The 14,315-nt window shown below is 35.9% G+C and overlaps 1 protein-coding gene across 1 annotated transcript; it reads right to left on the bottom strand.

Moving 5' to 3' along the window:
* Positions 1-10,009: 10,009 nt before the first annotated feature.
* On the bottom strand, positions 10,010-13,716 carry LOC149193028 (thioredoxin H-type-like). Its single transcript, XM_089404766.1, has 3 exons — positions 13,539-13,716; positions 10,707-10,829; positions 10,010-10,361 (listed from the first exon to the last, which is right to left on the bottom strand). Exons 1-3 carry the CDS (start codon positions 13,620-13,622, stop codon positions 10,206-10,208), a joined length of 363 nt encoding a protein of 120 aa, XP_089260892.1. The 5' UTR covers positions 13,623-13,716; the 3' UTR covers positions 10,010-10,205.
* Positions 13,717-14,315: the final 599 nt, after the last annotated feature.

A 14,315-nucleotide genomic window follows, 5' to 3' on the forward strand; every position in this document is an offset into this window, starting at 1 on the left:
TATTGATCTCTGTTTTTAGGTCGACGTGAGTAGGCCTCTTAGCCCAAAGCTAGTCTTCCTGGAGTGTTCGGTTTGGCTAGGGATGTTAGTCACCTTCCATACATTTCCCACAACCTTCATCCATCTTTCCATCACTTTATCCCATCATCCTTACCCTCCAAACCCCCTCGAAAAACTTCCTATATTATTTCAGGACTTCCTATAGTAGTACAAGAATCTTGTAACAACTTCCTGTAGCAGCTTGTTTTTCCCCTATTTTGACCTGTAATGCCATTGTAGCTTAGTATAAGAGTAGGTTAACCTGCCATATTGGACCCCATGATCATAGGTACCACCTAAGGCATTCACTCCATTCCTTTTCCTTTACTACAAGAGAAAATAACATTAGTTTCCAATTAGGACATTACTTAATCTACAAGTGTGAAATAGAAAAGTGATGCATGAATTCTTGAATTGTCAATTGGTAGAGTAAGATTCTATTTTCAAGTGAATTTGGTAGCTAGGTGGTTGATTGCAATTAGCATAGCTTTCCTTTCTACAATTAGCATAATTCTTGTGTTCTCTCATGGATTGATTCAATAGCATTTACAAGTTGAAAACATTTACAAGTTAGATTTGAACAACATTTACTTTTTTTGCACTAGGACTAGCATTTGAATCATGCTTTCAATGGTTAAACTTCCCTAGTTCAGTAGAAGAATGGTCTTGGATCCCTAATGATCAAGTGTGGCATGAGTAGAATTCCATCTACAGTGTATATAGCATTTTCACCTCGAATTTTGTATGAACACGGGGTTGATAAATAGAGTTGAGGAGCCTCTAAGAGTTGCAGCACTCTTCGTGCAATACTAGGGCTCACCACTTTTTGGCGTCGTGCTAGGGAGGTGTATAGGTAGATGTTATTTATGCTTTTCTTTGTGTTTTTCATTAAGTTTTGAAAAAATCACATAAAATAAAAAAAGTTTCCTTGCATGCCTCATAGGAGTAGAGACACTCTAGGAATATTCTTGCCAAATACCCCCACACCATCAAACAATCAACCTTCATTGTTCTTCGGTGACTTTCAACTTCCCTCTCTGACTACAGGGGAGTTAGAAGACCCCTTAGGTGAACAACTTGAGATATTTGAAGAACTTATTGGGGAATAAGAAGAACCCATTCCACATACTCACACCATTGCTAAAAACGGGAATGAGGAGGTTTTGCCTATCAGAGAAACTAATGGAGATGCTAGAATGAAAAAATATAAGCCCTACTTCCCTTCCTCACTTCCATGGCTTAACCTCTGAGGACCCTAATACTTTTATATTTGAGTTTGTTGTTGTCTATAGAACTTATGGCTATACTTATGATGACCATAAGTTGAATTTATTCCCATATACCCTCAAGGATGCAGCCTTGTGTTGGTTTATTGATCTACTTAGGGACAGCATCAATACGTGGGCTCAAATGAAGAAAGCCTTTAACAACAAGTACAGGGACTACCGTAGGTCCAAAGAAACTAAAGTGGAAATCTTTAAAATGACTCTTGGACTTGATGAATCAATAGAAGGCTATGACGAAAGATTCCATCTCAATTATAGGAGGGAAAAATATACCCTTGATCCTGAATCACTCAAGTTAGTCTTTCCCCGAGGAATCAGAGAGGAAATGTTGGAAACCCTCAACATACTATCTAGGGGAGATATCTATTAGTTACCATATGCATACATCAAAACTGTGTTCAAAAACCATTATAGGGCCACTAGGAAGAAGGGTAGGGCTAGTCAAGCTTTGGTCAGTTCCTCTCCCTCCAGATCATCCATCAAGAATGAAATTGGAATCATGTTGGAGGACTTTAAAAGTGAAATGTTGCATACCTTTTCTTTACAAATGGATACCATGCAGATCAAGAGGAGACAGGAGGAAGCAGAAAGGGTCTTAGCTATCTTTTGCCCTAAATGCATTAGAAGGCACCCCATAAATGAATGTCCATTAAATGTTATAGAGGTATGCTCAGTCTGTGAGGAAAACCATGCCACAGATAAGTGTCCTTATTTTCTTGGGTTGAAATTTGCATACCAAGGGGTAGAAGGTGGGGTTGAGCAACTATGTTTCATCAATCGCCTCAAGGACCTCGACCATATCCGTAGGGCATGCAAGGTGCATCCTACTCTTACTACCATCCCAACTAGAATGCACCTTTTATGCCTTGGTACTCTTCCACTCATCCATCACAGTCCACACCTCCTTCTTTGCCTTATGCACCTCAGTATCCTCCCCAACCTACCAATCAAACATTTCAACCATATGCTTCTCCACATCCTTAGTGGAATAACCCATCACACAAGTGGAGGCATCAACTCAACCAACCTCCTACTTTACTGCCTCAACCTCCATCTCAACCACAACTCACTCATCCTGTTCCACCCAAGAAACCTCATATGCCTATGCAACCCAATCCGAACCTGAATAACAAGCAGGCACAACAGGTCTATAGTGGAGAGACATCTTACCCTACCTATTCTATGGAGATTCAAGAAATCAACCTCAGGTCTAGAAGAGTGCTCCCAGATAACCAACCTCCATCTCCACATGAAGAGGAAAAGGAAGAGAATAACTCTCAAGTAAATCCACCTTCTTTTCCTGAGATATTGATCCTTCTAACCAGCACACCCCAGAAGAGACTAAACTGTTGGGAGAATTGAAGAATCTATGTGTTAAAATTCCCCTCCTCCAAGCTATCAAGGATGTTCCCATCTACAATAAGCTTATCAAAGAGAAATGTTTCAAACATCTTGGGAGGAGAAAGAAAGACACCCCCACCATCAATGTTATTGGTCACTTATCTGATTTGATGTTGGGGAGATTGTTTTCCCCAAAATATCTAGATCCTAGAAGTCATGTGGTAGATGTGCACATTGATGGCGTCATTGTCCCTCAAACCTTGATTGATCTTGGGGATGCCATCAATGTGATGACTAAAGAGACCATGCTAAAGGTAAACCTCCAAGTCTCCTTAAAAAAGACCACTATAGTGCTGCAATTTGGGGATAGGTCCACAATGGCTCCTGAGGGAGTTGTTGAGAATGTAATGGTCTCTATTGACTCTTGGGAGTATCCTATTGACTTCCTAGTTCTCCAACCCAAAACCAAATTCAATGGTTATCCTCTCATCCTTAAAATACCATGGATAGCCACTACTGATGCTTACATAATTGCAAGGTTGGGAACATGACCATTAAGAGTGGGCATTTGTCCAAACAGTTGGTATTGTACCCTCCTACTCAGTCATCCATTCAGCATGACTTACCCCTATGGTTGGAGGAGGAGGAGGAAGATGAAGTGTATCATACAACATCCCATCCAATTTGTACCCTAGATGTTGTTATAAGAGGGAGGAAACTTGATGAATATGACCTCATTGACCAAATCCTCCATAACCAACCCCCCAATACCATGCCTCTTAATGAGCTTGTGAAGGAATCCGAGGGTAATCCTTGGACTGAGTTATTCCTAGTGGACCCAAGTCCTTCACACGTCAAAATTGTAGAATTTGGTCCATCTAGAACCTTGAAGATTAACCCCTCTCTTAGCCAACCAAGAAGAGAAGTTGTACCAAATGTTGAGAGATCACTTAGATGCCTTTTCTTGGAGCTACAAATAAATGAAAGGGGTGCATCCTTCATTTTGTACTCATCACATCTACATCAAGGAGAGATGAAAAGTTGTGTGCCAACCTCAGAGGAGAATGAACCCAGCCCTCAAAGACATAGTAAAGGAAGAATTGCAAAAGTTGCTGGACATAGGGTTCATATACCCCATCTCAGATAGTGAGTGGGTGTCCCCTCTAGTTTTGGTCCCAAATAAGAATGGGAAGTGTAGGATCTTTGGGGATTACAGAGAGCTAAACAAAGACACCAAGAAAGACCATTTCCCTTTACTTTTCATTGATCAATATTTAGATGGTCTTGCAGGGAAGAGGTTCTTCTCTTTTCTAGATGGATTCAGTGGTTACAATCATATCCAGATCAGCATTAAGGACCAAGCCAAAACTACATTCACCCATCCTTGGGGTACATTTTCTTATAGGGTCCTTCCTTTTGGATTATGTAGTGCCCCTGCCACTTTTCAAAGGGACGTTCTGAGCATATTTGATGAGCTAGTCCATGACTATAGATATCTACATGGATGATTTCACTCCCTATGGGTATGACTTCTTGGAGACTCTCTCTAACTCAGGGAAAGTCCTGAAGAAGTGCATTGAAATGAACCTCTCTCTTAGTCTTGAGAAGTGTGAAATCTTAATGAATGCAGGGACTATCCTTTTCCATTCAATATCTCAGGAGGGGATACAAGTGGACCCAAACAAAATTGCATCATAAAAAGGGTCCCTACTCCTCAAAGAAGAGGGACGTTAGGAGTTTCTTGGGCCTAGTTAGATATTATAAGAGGTTTGTTAAGGACTTTAACAAAGTAGCCTCACCATTGTTTGGATTTTTGGCCAAGGTCTAAGAATTATGCTAGACCATGGACAAATCCATGTCAAACAAGAGCATTTGTGTACAATCGACAATCGACCCATTCGCCAAAAAAATAAGGTGCAACATTGGTTGGGGCCCTCACCCCGACTTGGTCAACTCGCTGATAGACCTTACTAAGCTACCAGCCTTACCTACTCCCAAGCTCGTTCGACCCAACCCTAACTAGTGGACCCCACCCGACTAGTCAATAAGTCCAATTTACTTCCAATCCCACCCTCGACCTAGCAGGGCCCACATTCAATTATTGACCTATTTGCAAAGCATTTTACTTAGAAATTTTTTCTCCCTAAGAAAACATGAACTTCAATATTTTGCAATGATTCCCAATGCATCAATGCCGTGAAATCCATGAATTCAATGCTTTCAAACTTCAGCTAAAATTCGTTGAAATACACAAACATCTTACTCCCAGAATTCATTAAGACAAAAGTAAAACTCATGCCATTAACTTGCCCAGTAAAATACACAAAGAACGTGCATCTAAACTTCTCAACATCACAAAGGATTCAATCTAGCTTCCCAACCACAACATGATCATGCATTTCTTTCCATTCAACATAGCTCACCTACACAGAGAAAATAATGGAATAACAATACGTGCTAGCGACTCATATCCAATATGTTTAATGAATTAAACACGGAGATTCACCATCTCCTCCTCACTAAAAGTTGCTAACTCTCAACATATACAAAAATTCAACCATTCCTCGTAAGTTTATACAAAGAACCAACATTCCTCCTTCACACAGGAATTCCACATTCCTAATTAACAGCATAAGCATGCAACCAATACAATAAACCTGTACATATCGTTCAAACGCAAGTAATAAATACTTAACTTATATAGCTAAATACACTAACAATTGAAAGTGGGACTTCAACTCTCTACCCATCCATAAACAAGATATAGTCAATTCTTTCTTGCAGTTGTCACCCCTTAGCCAAATTTCAAAGCTTTAGGATGAGTCCTTTCAAAGAAGCAACTAATAGTATCAGCTGAAATAGGGTGTCTCGAGGCTACACCACCTTCACCCACCAACTATACAAATTATCATGCTAAATAACATCTTCATTTACACACACTAGGCATCATTAGAGGAAACAACCAATCATATTAGCTTAAACAGGGTGGCCTAAGGCTAGACCACCTTCACCCACCAGTTATTTAAGTAGTTTAGAATACAACCAAAATCAATACAAGGATTCTAACACAATATTAAAATTCACTTTCAAGAGAAGAAATTCCACTTTAATATGGGAAGATTCATTAGCTAGATAAACTAACATGAGAGTACATAGATCACCTTCTCTAGGAACTTCCCCGGTGAGTCAAGCACTAGTTCTTCATCCCCAAGGCAACATCTAGTGTTTCATTGGCGCTAACAAAATACATGAGTGTCTCTTTCTCCGGGCTAGTAGATTCATCAATCCACAAGTTTTCCAATGGTTTCCTCATCGTTATGCAAGTCGTTGTCCTATGATATTTTCCTAGCAAGTCCTTTTGGGTTCCTCAGTTGGCTATCAACAAAGTGTTCTCCTTTGAATACTATTTTCACAACCAGTCCTCTCAATCCCATGATGCTTTATTTCTTACTACTCCACTATGCTTGAACGAATGAAAACTTTATGTTTTCACAAAGCTTTTTTTTTTCAATATTCACGTCTCATTGTGGTTCTAAATCACTAAGGATATTTTATCCTCATCCTTTCAACGAGAAAAAAAATTCTCCCTTCATGGTCTATGTGAACCCCCTTTCTTGGACAATGCAACCCATCCTATCATTTAATTTTTTTCCTTTTTTCTAGTAGTTTTTGCCCAACGAAAACATGGACATGTCTTTGTTGTCAGCCAAATTAATAACACGGCCAAATCCATTAAACACAACAATGAGTTTCCCTTACTACCATTTAAAACAACCAATTTCTCAAGCAATCACCTTCCCCATCTTTCTAAAATATGTGTCCCTTTCTTTCAACAAGTCAATTGTGGCTAAATAATTACAAGGAATATTTACAATGTTTACTAAAGGGAATTCGCAAAATGGGTATGTCACAGAATACTTTCATCTTTGTTATATAAATTTATTGTTGCACATCCTTCACAAGCATAGACTCACAAGCTTAAATATCGTATGTACACATTCATTACAACTCAGTGATTAATCCAAGGGTAGTATATGTCATGTTAATAAATACGCCCTAAATGAACAGACAAGTTCATTTACTTGAGTGGGCACACTCCTTCATGATGCACCTCCAAAACAAAGAATGCTTTCATCTTTTTCGTATAAATTTATTGTTGTACATCCTTTGCATGATATTGACAATGGAGTTTGGGCTCTTTGAGAGAGAGATCAAATTAGAGATGATGCAGATGAGAATGTCCCTGTATGACTAGGTATGTTATGTGAATCTAATATCAAACTACAATTCCTCATCTATTGTGATCTTCCATGCAACATAATGGATAGGGGATCTAAGAGACAAAGGTACTATTGACGTAATATAAGAGGATCAATGGCACTCTTATGCTATTTTCCTTCCTACTTCTCACAAATTGCTTGCAACGATTGAGGCTAATTTTGATGAGATTGTTTTGTCTTTGCCTTATTAAAAAGGATGTAGATCTAAGATTTTGTTTCTATGGGAAGCATTGATATTCTCTCATGGATCGCTACCATGGAACTTGAATTCCACATTTTCATGGAAAGCTACCATGGCATCATTAAGCCCTTGAGACTAAAGGAGCCCTAATACCATGCTGGGAAATAAAACACACAATAAGGCAAGAGATAGGACATAAGTGAAACCACTCATTTACTCTCACATATAATGGCTTAGGTGCACATGCAAAAGGACTTTTCAGACTTTGATGGACAAGTGGTGATAGGTCATTATGATGATCATACATGCAAATAAGGGTGGAGGTATGAGGGCCATTACTAATTTACCCTAACTAGAGTTCACTACTCCACCTCCCCTAAGATGTAATCCATATCTTCAACAAATGATGAAGATGTGTGGGCGACGTCTTGAAAATGCCATGCAAACAATTCATAAGCTAAAATAGGAGCTTACTAGATTTCACAAGAAACACGAGAGGTTAGTTCCTTCTATGTTTTTCGTAGGTTTTCTATGTCTCTTCCTCCTTAGTTAGGCTTGAGCTTCCTCAAGGCCAAGGGTAGTGATAAGCAGCAATTATCCTTAGACAAGCCCATATATTCCCAGACAAATCTTGAATTATCTTGAATATTATGCCCATTCACCTCTTCCTATCTTGGATATCATGCACATTCACCTCTTCTTTAGTGGCCAAAGGTAAGAGGAAGCACACAATAGGTGAGACATGCAATGTAAAGGGGAAGGCCTAAGCTTGCAAACCCAAGCCAAATTGGAGGCCATGAATGCAACAAAGAGAGATACCATGAAAGGTTCTCTACCTCATTACAAGTATACAAGCAAGCATATTTAGCCAATGATAATTATTGGACTACTTCCAATCCAAATATTTACTTTAAAAAAAACCATTACAAATATACAAGGAATCATAGTTAGCAAATGAGAAAATATGACATGTAACACAAAACAAACAAACAAAAACATTTATAACTGACTACCTTCAATTAAATTTGAAAAAAAAACAAGAAACAAAAACAAATACCATTTCTAGTTGACTACCTTCGATTAAATAAAAAAAGAGCATTACACAATTTGTTCAAAAACATAAATTTGTCCTCCTTTGAAATATTAAAATAAAAAACACAACTTGTCAAAAACATAAAATTGTCCTCTTTAAACTTGTTCTCCTTTGAATTATTAAAAAGAACAAAAATCAACAAACAATTTGCGAAAAACATAAAACTTATCCTCCTTTGAACTTGTAATCTTTAAAATTTTGAAAAAAAAATCAACTCCTAATAATAAAATAATATAACATATAACATAGAGTCCTCACAAATAACAAATAATAAAAAAGAGCATAAAAGTACTTTATGGAATAAAGAAAAAGAGTTACAACTCCCACAGATATGGCTTCAATAAGATTAAAAAAAAAAGTAAGATTAAAAAAAGAATATTTGAAGATATAAAATTGTTTTTAAAATAGTTATGAAATCCTTGAGTGATAAAGAACAACATATATCTGATTATAAAAGAAAAAATATTTGAAGATATAAAATTGTTTTTAAAATAATTATGAAATCCTTGAGTGATAAAGAACAACATATATCTGATTCCAATAAGAATCAGTTTCAAATAGAAAAAGATCAGTTTCAAACAGGAAAAAACTAGATAACAACTCCAACCTAAAATATCTGATTCTAATAAGAATCCATTTCTAAAAGGAAAAGACTCGGGAACTCCACAACATATAGAATCCCTTAGAAAAAGGGGAAATGTTTTAGGATAGAAGATTAGTTTTTTTAATTTAAAACGTTGAAAATTTGTATTTTTTTAAACATGTATAATATTTTATTTTTTTCAACTTTAACATTAAATTAAAATTAATTTAAATAAATGAAATTAAAACTATTTTAATGTACATTTTTAATATAAATATTTCTTTAATATTTATAATATTTAACTTTTATTAATTTTATTATTAAATTGAAACATCTTCAAAATAAATTATCCAGAAATACCTGATTAAAAATTGATGTGTTTTATTTAAATGTTGGTAATTTTTACAAAATATGTAAACCATAATAGGAAAATGTTATAATTGAAATGTTAGTTATGTTTACAAATTATACCAAATATGTTAAATGTTGGTAATGTTTACAAAATATGTACACCATAATATGAAAATGTTATAATTGAAATGTTAGTTATGTTTACAAAATATGTACACCATAATATGAAAATGTTACAAAATATGTTAACCAAATGTTATAATTGAAATGTTAGTTATGTTTACAAATTATACCAAATATGTTAAATGTTGGTAATGTTTACAAAATATGTACACCAAATATGTTAAATGTTGGTAATGTTTACAAAATATGTACACCAAATATGTTAAATGTTGGTAATGTTTACAAAATATGTACACCAAATATGTTAAATGTTGGTAATGTTTACAAAATATGTATACCATAATATGAAAATGTTATAATTGAAATGTTAGTTATGTTTACAAAATATGTAAACCATAATATGAAAATGTTACAAAATATGTTAACCATACACAAGTCTGGTGTAATTTTCATAGGATAATGGTTTTGGCATACTTTGATCTCAAATTTATTATTTGAAACCATTAGAATTACAAATTTGAATCTCTAAACTGAAATATAAGGCTCTATATATTTCAGAACATTAAATCTATTTATACAATAATAATAATAATAATTTTAAAAAAAAAAAAAAAATCCATGTTTAGCTGAATACAAACCCAAAAGAACTCCAAAAACACATAATAATTAGGAAAGCAGTAACACCGTCGACAAGTATCCTCATTCATCATATCTAACACCAGATAGATAATCTGGGCCTCAGGGTAACAACGCCTTTAATAATTGATATTTAATACGAGTATAAAAAGCTAATAGTTATGTGTACAATACATTGGTAAATACAGAGGGCAATATGATCTTTTAGCCAATTTCAACATTGGCAGTACATCCACACCGGTAATAGTTTTAATACAAAAGCAATACTGACATATAGCATATCAAAATAGCACTAGGCTTCAGTAACAAGGGCTTCTTGTGTAGCAAGAGCTGTTACTTTTCTTTCAAGTTCAGCCTTATTTGCACCCACGAACTTATCCACAGCCCTTCCATCCTTAATAAAGATAAATGTAGGCATGGCCTCCACGTCCCACTCTTGAGCTACATCCTGCAAAATCATAAAAGCTTTCATGAATCTGGACTCTGCAATACTCAGAAAAGCTTTCATTAATCTGGACTCTGCTCTATATTGATTCATCTGATTCATTTTTCATTTACGAACTTGTCATGAAATTCTCCTAGAAATACTAAAAACGAACGTGGCAGGTAACACATCTGATTTGGTTTAAACAAGCATTCCTCGTTTCCCTTCTTCCTGTCATAAAATTCTCTTACCAGAGGAAAGAGAACAACAAATTTGGGAAAGAGAAAATCACAGACAAAAATATCCTATTTCCAATATCTATCCAAGTTCCAACCAATACTTTATAGGGTAGTGATTAAATGACTGTACCCTCAATTCGTCCACATCGACCTTCAAGAAAAATATTTCTGAGAATTTCTTCGACAATTCCACGAACACTGGACTAATGATTCGACAAGGTCCACACCACGTAGCAGTGAAATCAACCACCACCTGAACACAGCAAACGATATGCACTATTTCCAGTAAGTCCACGTATATATAACAGCACCTAGACCTGCAGTGCAAATATAAGAATGGCTCTAAAAAGTCCAAGTACATATACCAGTAGTTAGGTCCAGAGTAATCAGCAAATAAAGTAGAATAGACCACATGTAATTTCAACAAAGAAGCTAAGCAACCGGATTGAAGCTAAGGCTTAAGAAAAAGACTGATTGATAGACTGATTGATAGGAAAAAAAAAACTGAATGAAGCTATAGTTTAGGAAAGAAAAAACTAAGTCATAAAACATTCTTTTGCCAAAAATCTCTTAAGCCTCAATTGTTATCCTCCTATAAATCACAATAATTATACTTCTTTAAGGTAATTCTAGACAACCGTACAAGACCAAATGAAATTTGATCCTTTTAATTGATAACCAGGGGATTTCTTTAACAAAGGAAAGATTTATCATTTAAGGGAGACATTTAAATGAACATGCGATGTTTGAGAATAAATAAAAGAAAACTTGTAATTAGCCTAGACGGAGTTCCAGGCAGAAAACTCACACTGTATTTGGGAGAACCCTGTTAAGGAACCTTCAAGAAACCAAGTTTTCAGTGTCAGCTTTTATTGATAAGTATACCCCATTTGTTAAGTTCGACATCAGAAAATAAAACCACGTTGTAATGTCGTCGGATTGGCAAACTAATTGTAATGTCAGAGCAGTTTCTTCAGAGTAACGGCCAAGGCTGAGAGATAATGGAAGTCAACACCGGATCCGGATCCGGATCCTTCAGCTTAACATGACTCTAAGCTTAACACCGGATCCGGATCCTTCAGCTTAACAGGGCTCTAACCTTAAGAGAATGGTAGCTAACATTAGACCCTCCGATTTTGAAGGAGATCTGGGTGTTTAAACTTTAAATGTGTTTGACAATGCCAAGCTAGCGGTCACTATTAGACCCTCGCATTTTGGAGGAAATTTTGAACGTAAATGACCATGCCAAATTAATCCCTCCGATTTTGAAGAAGATCTTGGTGTTTAAATGTATTTGACTATGCCACGTTAGTGGCCCCATTCGACCGTCCAAAATATTAGACCCTCTGGTTTTGGAGGAAATTTTGAAAGTGATAGACTATACCAAGTTAGTACCTCCGATTTTAAAGCATATCTTGGTGTTTAAATGTGTTTGACTAGGTCAAGTGGCTACCTACCATTAAACCCTTTGATTTTGGAGGAAATTTCGGTGTTTAAATGCATTTCACAAGTTAATATCATCTCATTTGTATTATGAGATTAATTATACAGAATTAGTATACAATATTAATAATGTAGTGAGAAATTTGGTCTCTACAGTTATGTTCCAATCCCAAATAAAACTATCTATATTTCAATCTCAAACAAAACTATATATACATATATGTCTGTGAGCGGAGCCAGGCACCATTTCTTCAATTAAAAATATATATATAATTACATGTCTTATGTTCCAATCGCAAATAAGACTATATATTTCAATCCCAAACAAAACTATATATACCTATGAGCTAAGGCAGACACCATTTCTTCAGTTAAAAAAATACATTATATTTAATGACTATAAAGCCTGGGAATTTATTTTTAGAGATAATCTTGAATGAAAAATTGAGACAACAAAGAATCTAACATTATATCCCCAGTGACCATACACCACATGTAACATCGATGCATAAACTTCATGATCACGCAATCGCCCTTCCTCATTCCCGACAAACTGTATATCTAAACAGTCCTCTCAACCGACTGTACATGTATGCCTAATCTAAAACCACATCCCCTTTACATATCGAACTTCAAATCCCCTTTACAATCGAACTTCAAATCACGATAGATGTTCCGTTTCCAAAAATGAAATGCCCTTCATAAAATGGTTGGAGGTAAAGATCAACAAAGCCTCTTTTCTGCTCTATGCAACCCGGCCCGGAACCCAATTAGCAGTAAACAACGGCCCCCACAGTTCTTTTCCCTAAGATTAAAGAAAAATAAAACTTTTCATAAAAAATGTGTATTCTAACTCGCCACAGCCCGGAACCCCAATAGCAGTAAACCAGGCTAACAGTGCTTTTCCCTAAAATAAAAAACACAAAAATAAATAAAACAAAAAATTCCACAGAGGATTCCCGCCCTAACGCAAACCAGCCGGAACCTCCCTATTCCCAAACCACGGCCTAACAGTTCTTTTCTTCAATAAATAGAAATTTCCATAACAGATTGGAATTATGTAAAACCTTTCTACCAAAATTAAATTTTCAGCAAAATCCAATTTGCAAATTCACCACTATAATCTCCAACCATATGAAATATTATGTGATTTAAGCAAAAAAATCTCTCATAAAAATCCAACCATATGAAATATGGTGTGATTTAAGCGAAAAAATCTCTCATAAAAAAATTCCTGATTGGAATATTAAAACAACTGAAAAAAACACACATATTTCCCTAAAACAAACGACAACCCAATTTGGAAATTCACCACCATGATCTTCACCCATAATATATACTAAAAATATTGAAATAAGAATAATCTTGTTTGCGATATTAAAACACACAGAATTACCTAAATCGAACGAGCAACCCACCAGGGTTCGATTCCAGGAGCATAAACACAGAGCGCACTAACAAAATTTACCGAAAAAGGAAAAACAAAGAAACGATGCAGACACTGGAAAGGAAAAATTACCAGACGTTTAGTATCGATGGCCTCCTGTAACTTGGAGCGCCATGCTTCTGTAGAGTGACATGCAAACACGTTTCCCTCCGCCATCTCTTTTTCTGCTTCTCAACAACAGTTCCTCGCGTCTCAACTCTTCTGTTTTTCTTCTAAATCTTCGTGTGCAGTGCTCAATTGCTCTCAGGGTAATTTATAGCGCGAGCGACCGTTCCAACAACAAAATTATTAAATAAAAACACCACTTACCCACTTAATTATTGACTTTATTTTAAGAAAGAAGAAAAATATGAAATGTTATAACACACCAGTAATTGCTATCCACGTGGACTGAATGACGTATTGGATGACCTATTTAGATGGTCGTGGTGTGAACCCAACTATTCTATATTAATTCATTTAAACGAAACTTCTCGAAGTACTTTTGTGAATTCAGCTATATTATGTTTATTTTTTTAAACGAACCTTCCAGATGTTATGTTGCGGGTGAAGGTCATTGCATGACTAGTCCATGGTCAATAATCCTAGGTTTATTTATCCTTAAAAATTCATTTTAAAGCTTACGTGGCACTCCCCTTAACATTAGTGATAACACGTAATTTAAAAAATATGAAAAAGCCGCGCGTGCGTTTTCCAACTTCCATGTGATATTGCATAGGCTTAAGGGCCACCGATGTGCATTTTCCTCGGTGACCGTCATTTCCTTATTCCCTTTCACAATTCTATGACTTATCTGGGCCATACATACTCAGTCGGCGGAGACTACTCCCTACTCGAGTAATGTTAGTG

Source organism: Pinus tabuliformis, chromosome 2_2 (assembly GCF_031772625.1).
Source record: "Pinus tabuliformis cultivar Carrire ecotype Pingquan chromosome 2_2, CPIR1, whole genome shotgun sequence".
NCBI lineage: Eukaryota > Viridiplantae > Streptophyta > Pinopsida > Pinales > Pinaceae > Pinus > Pinus tabuliformis.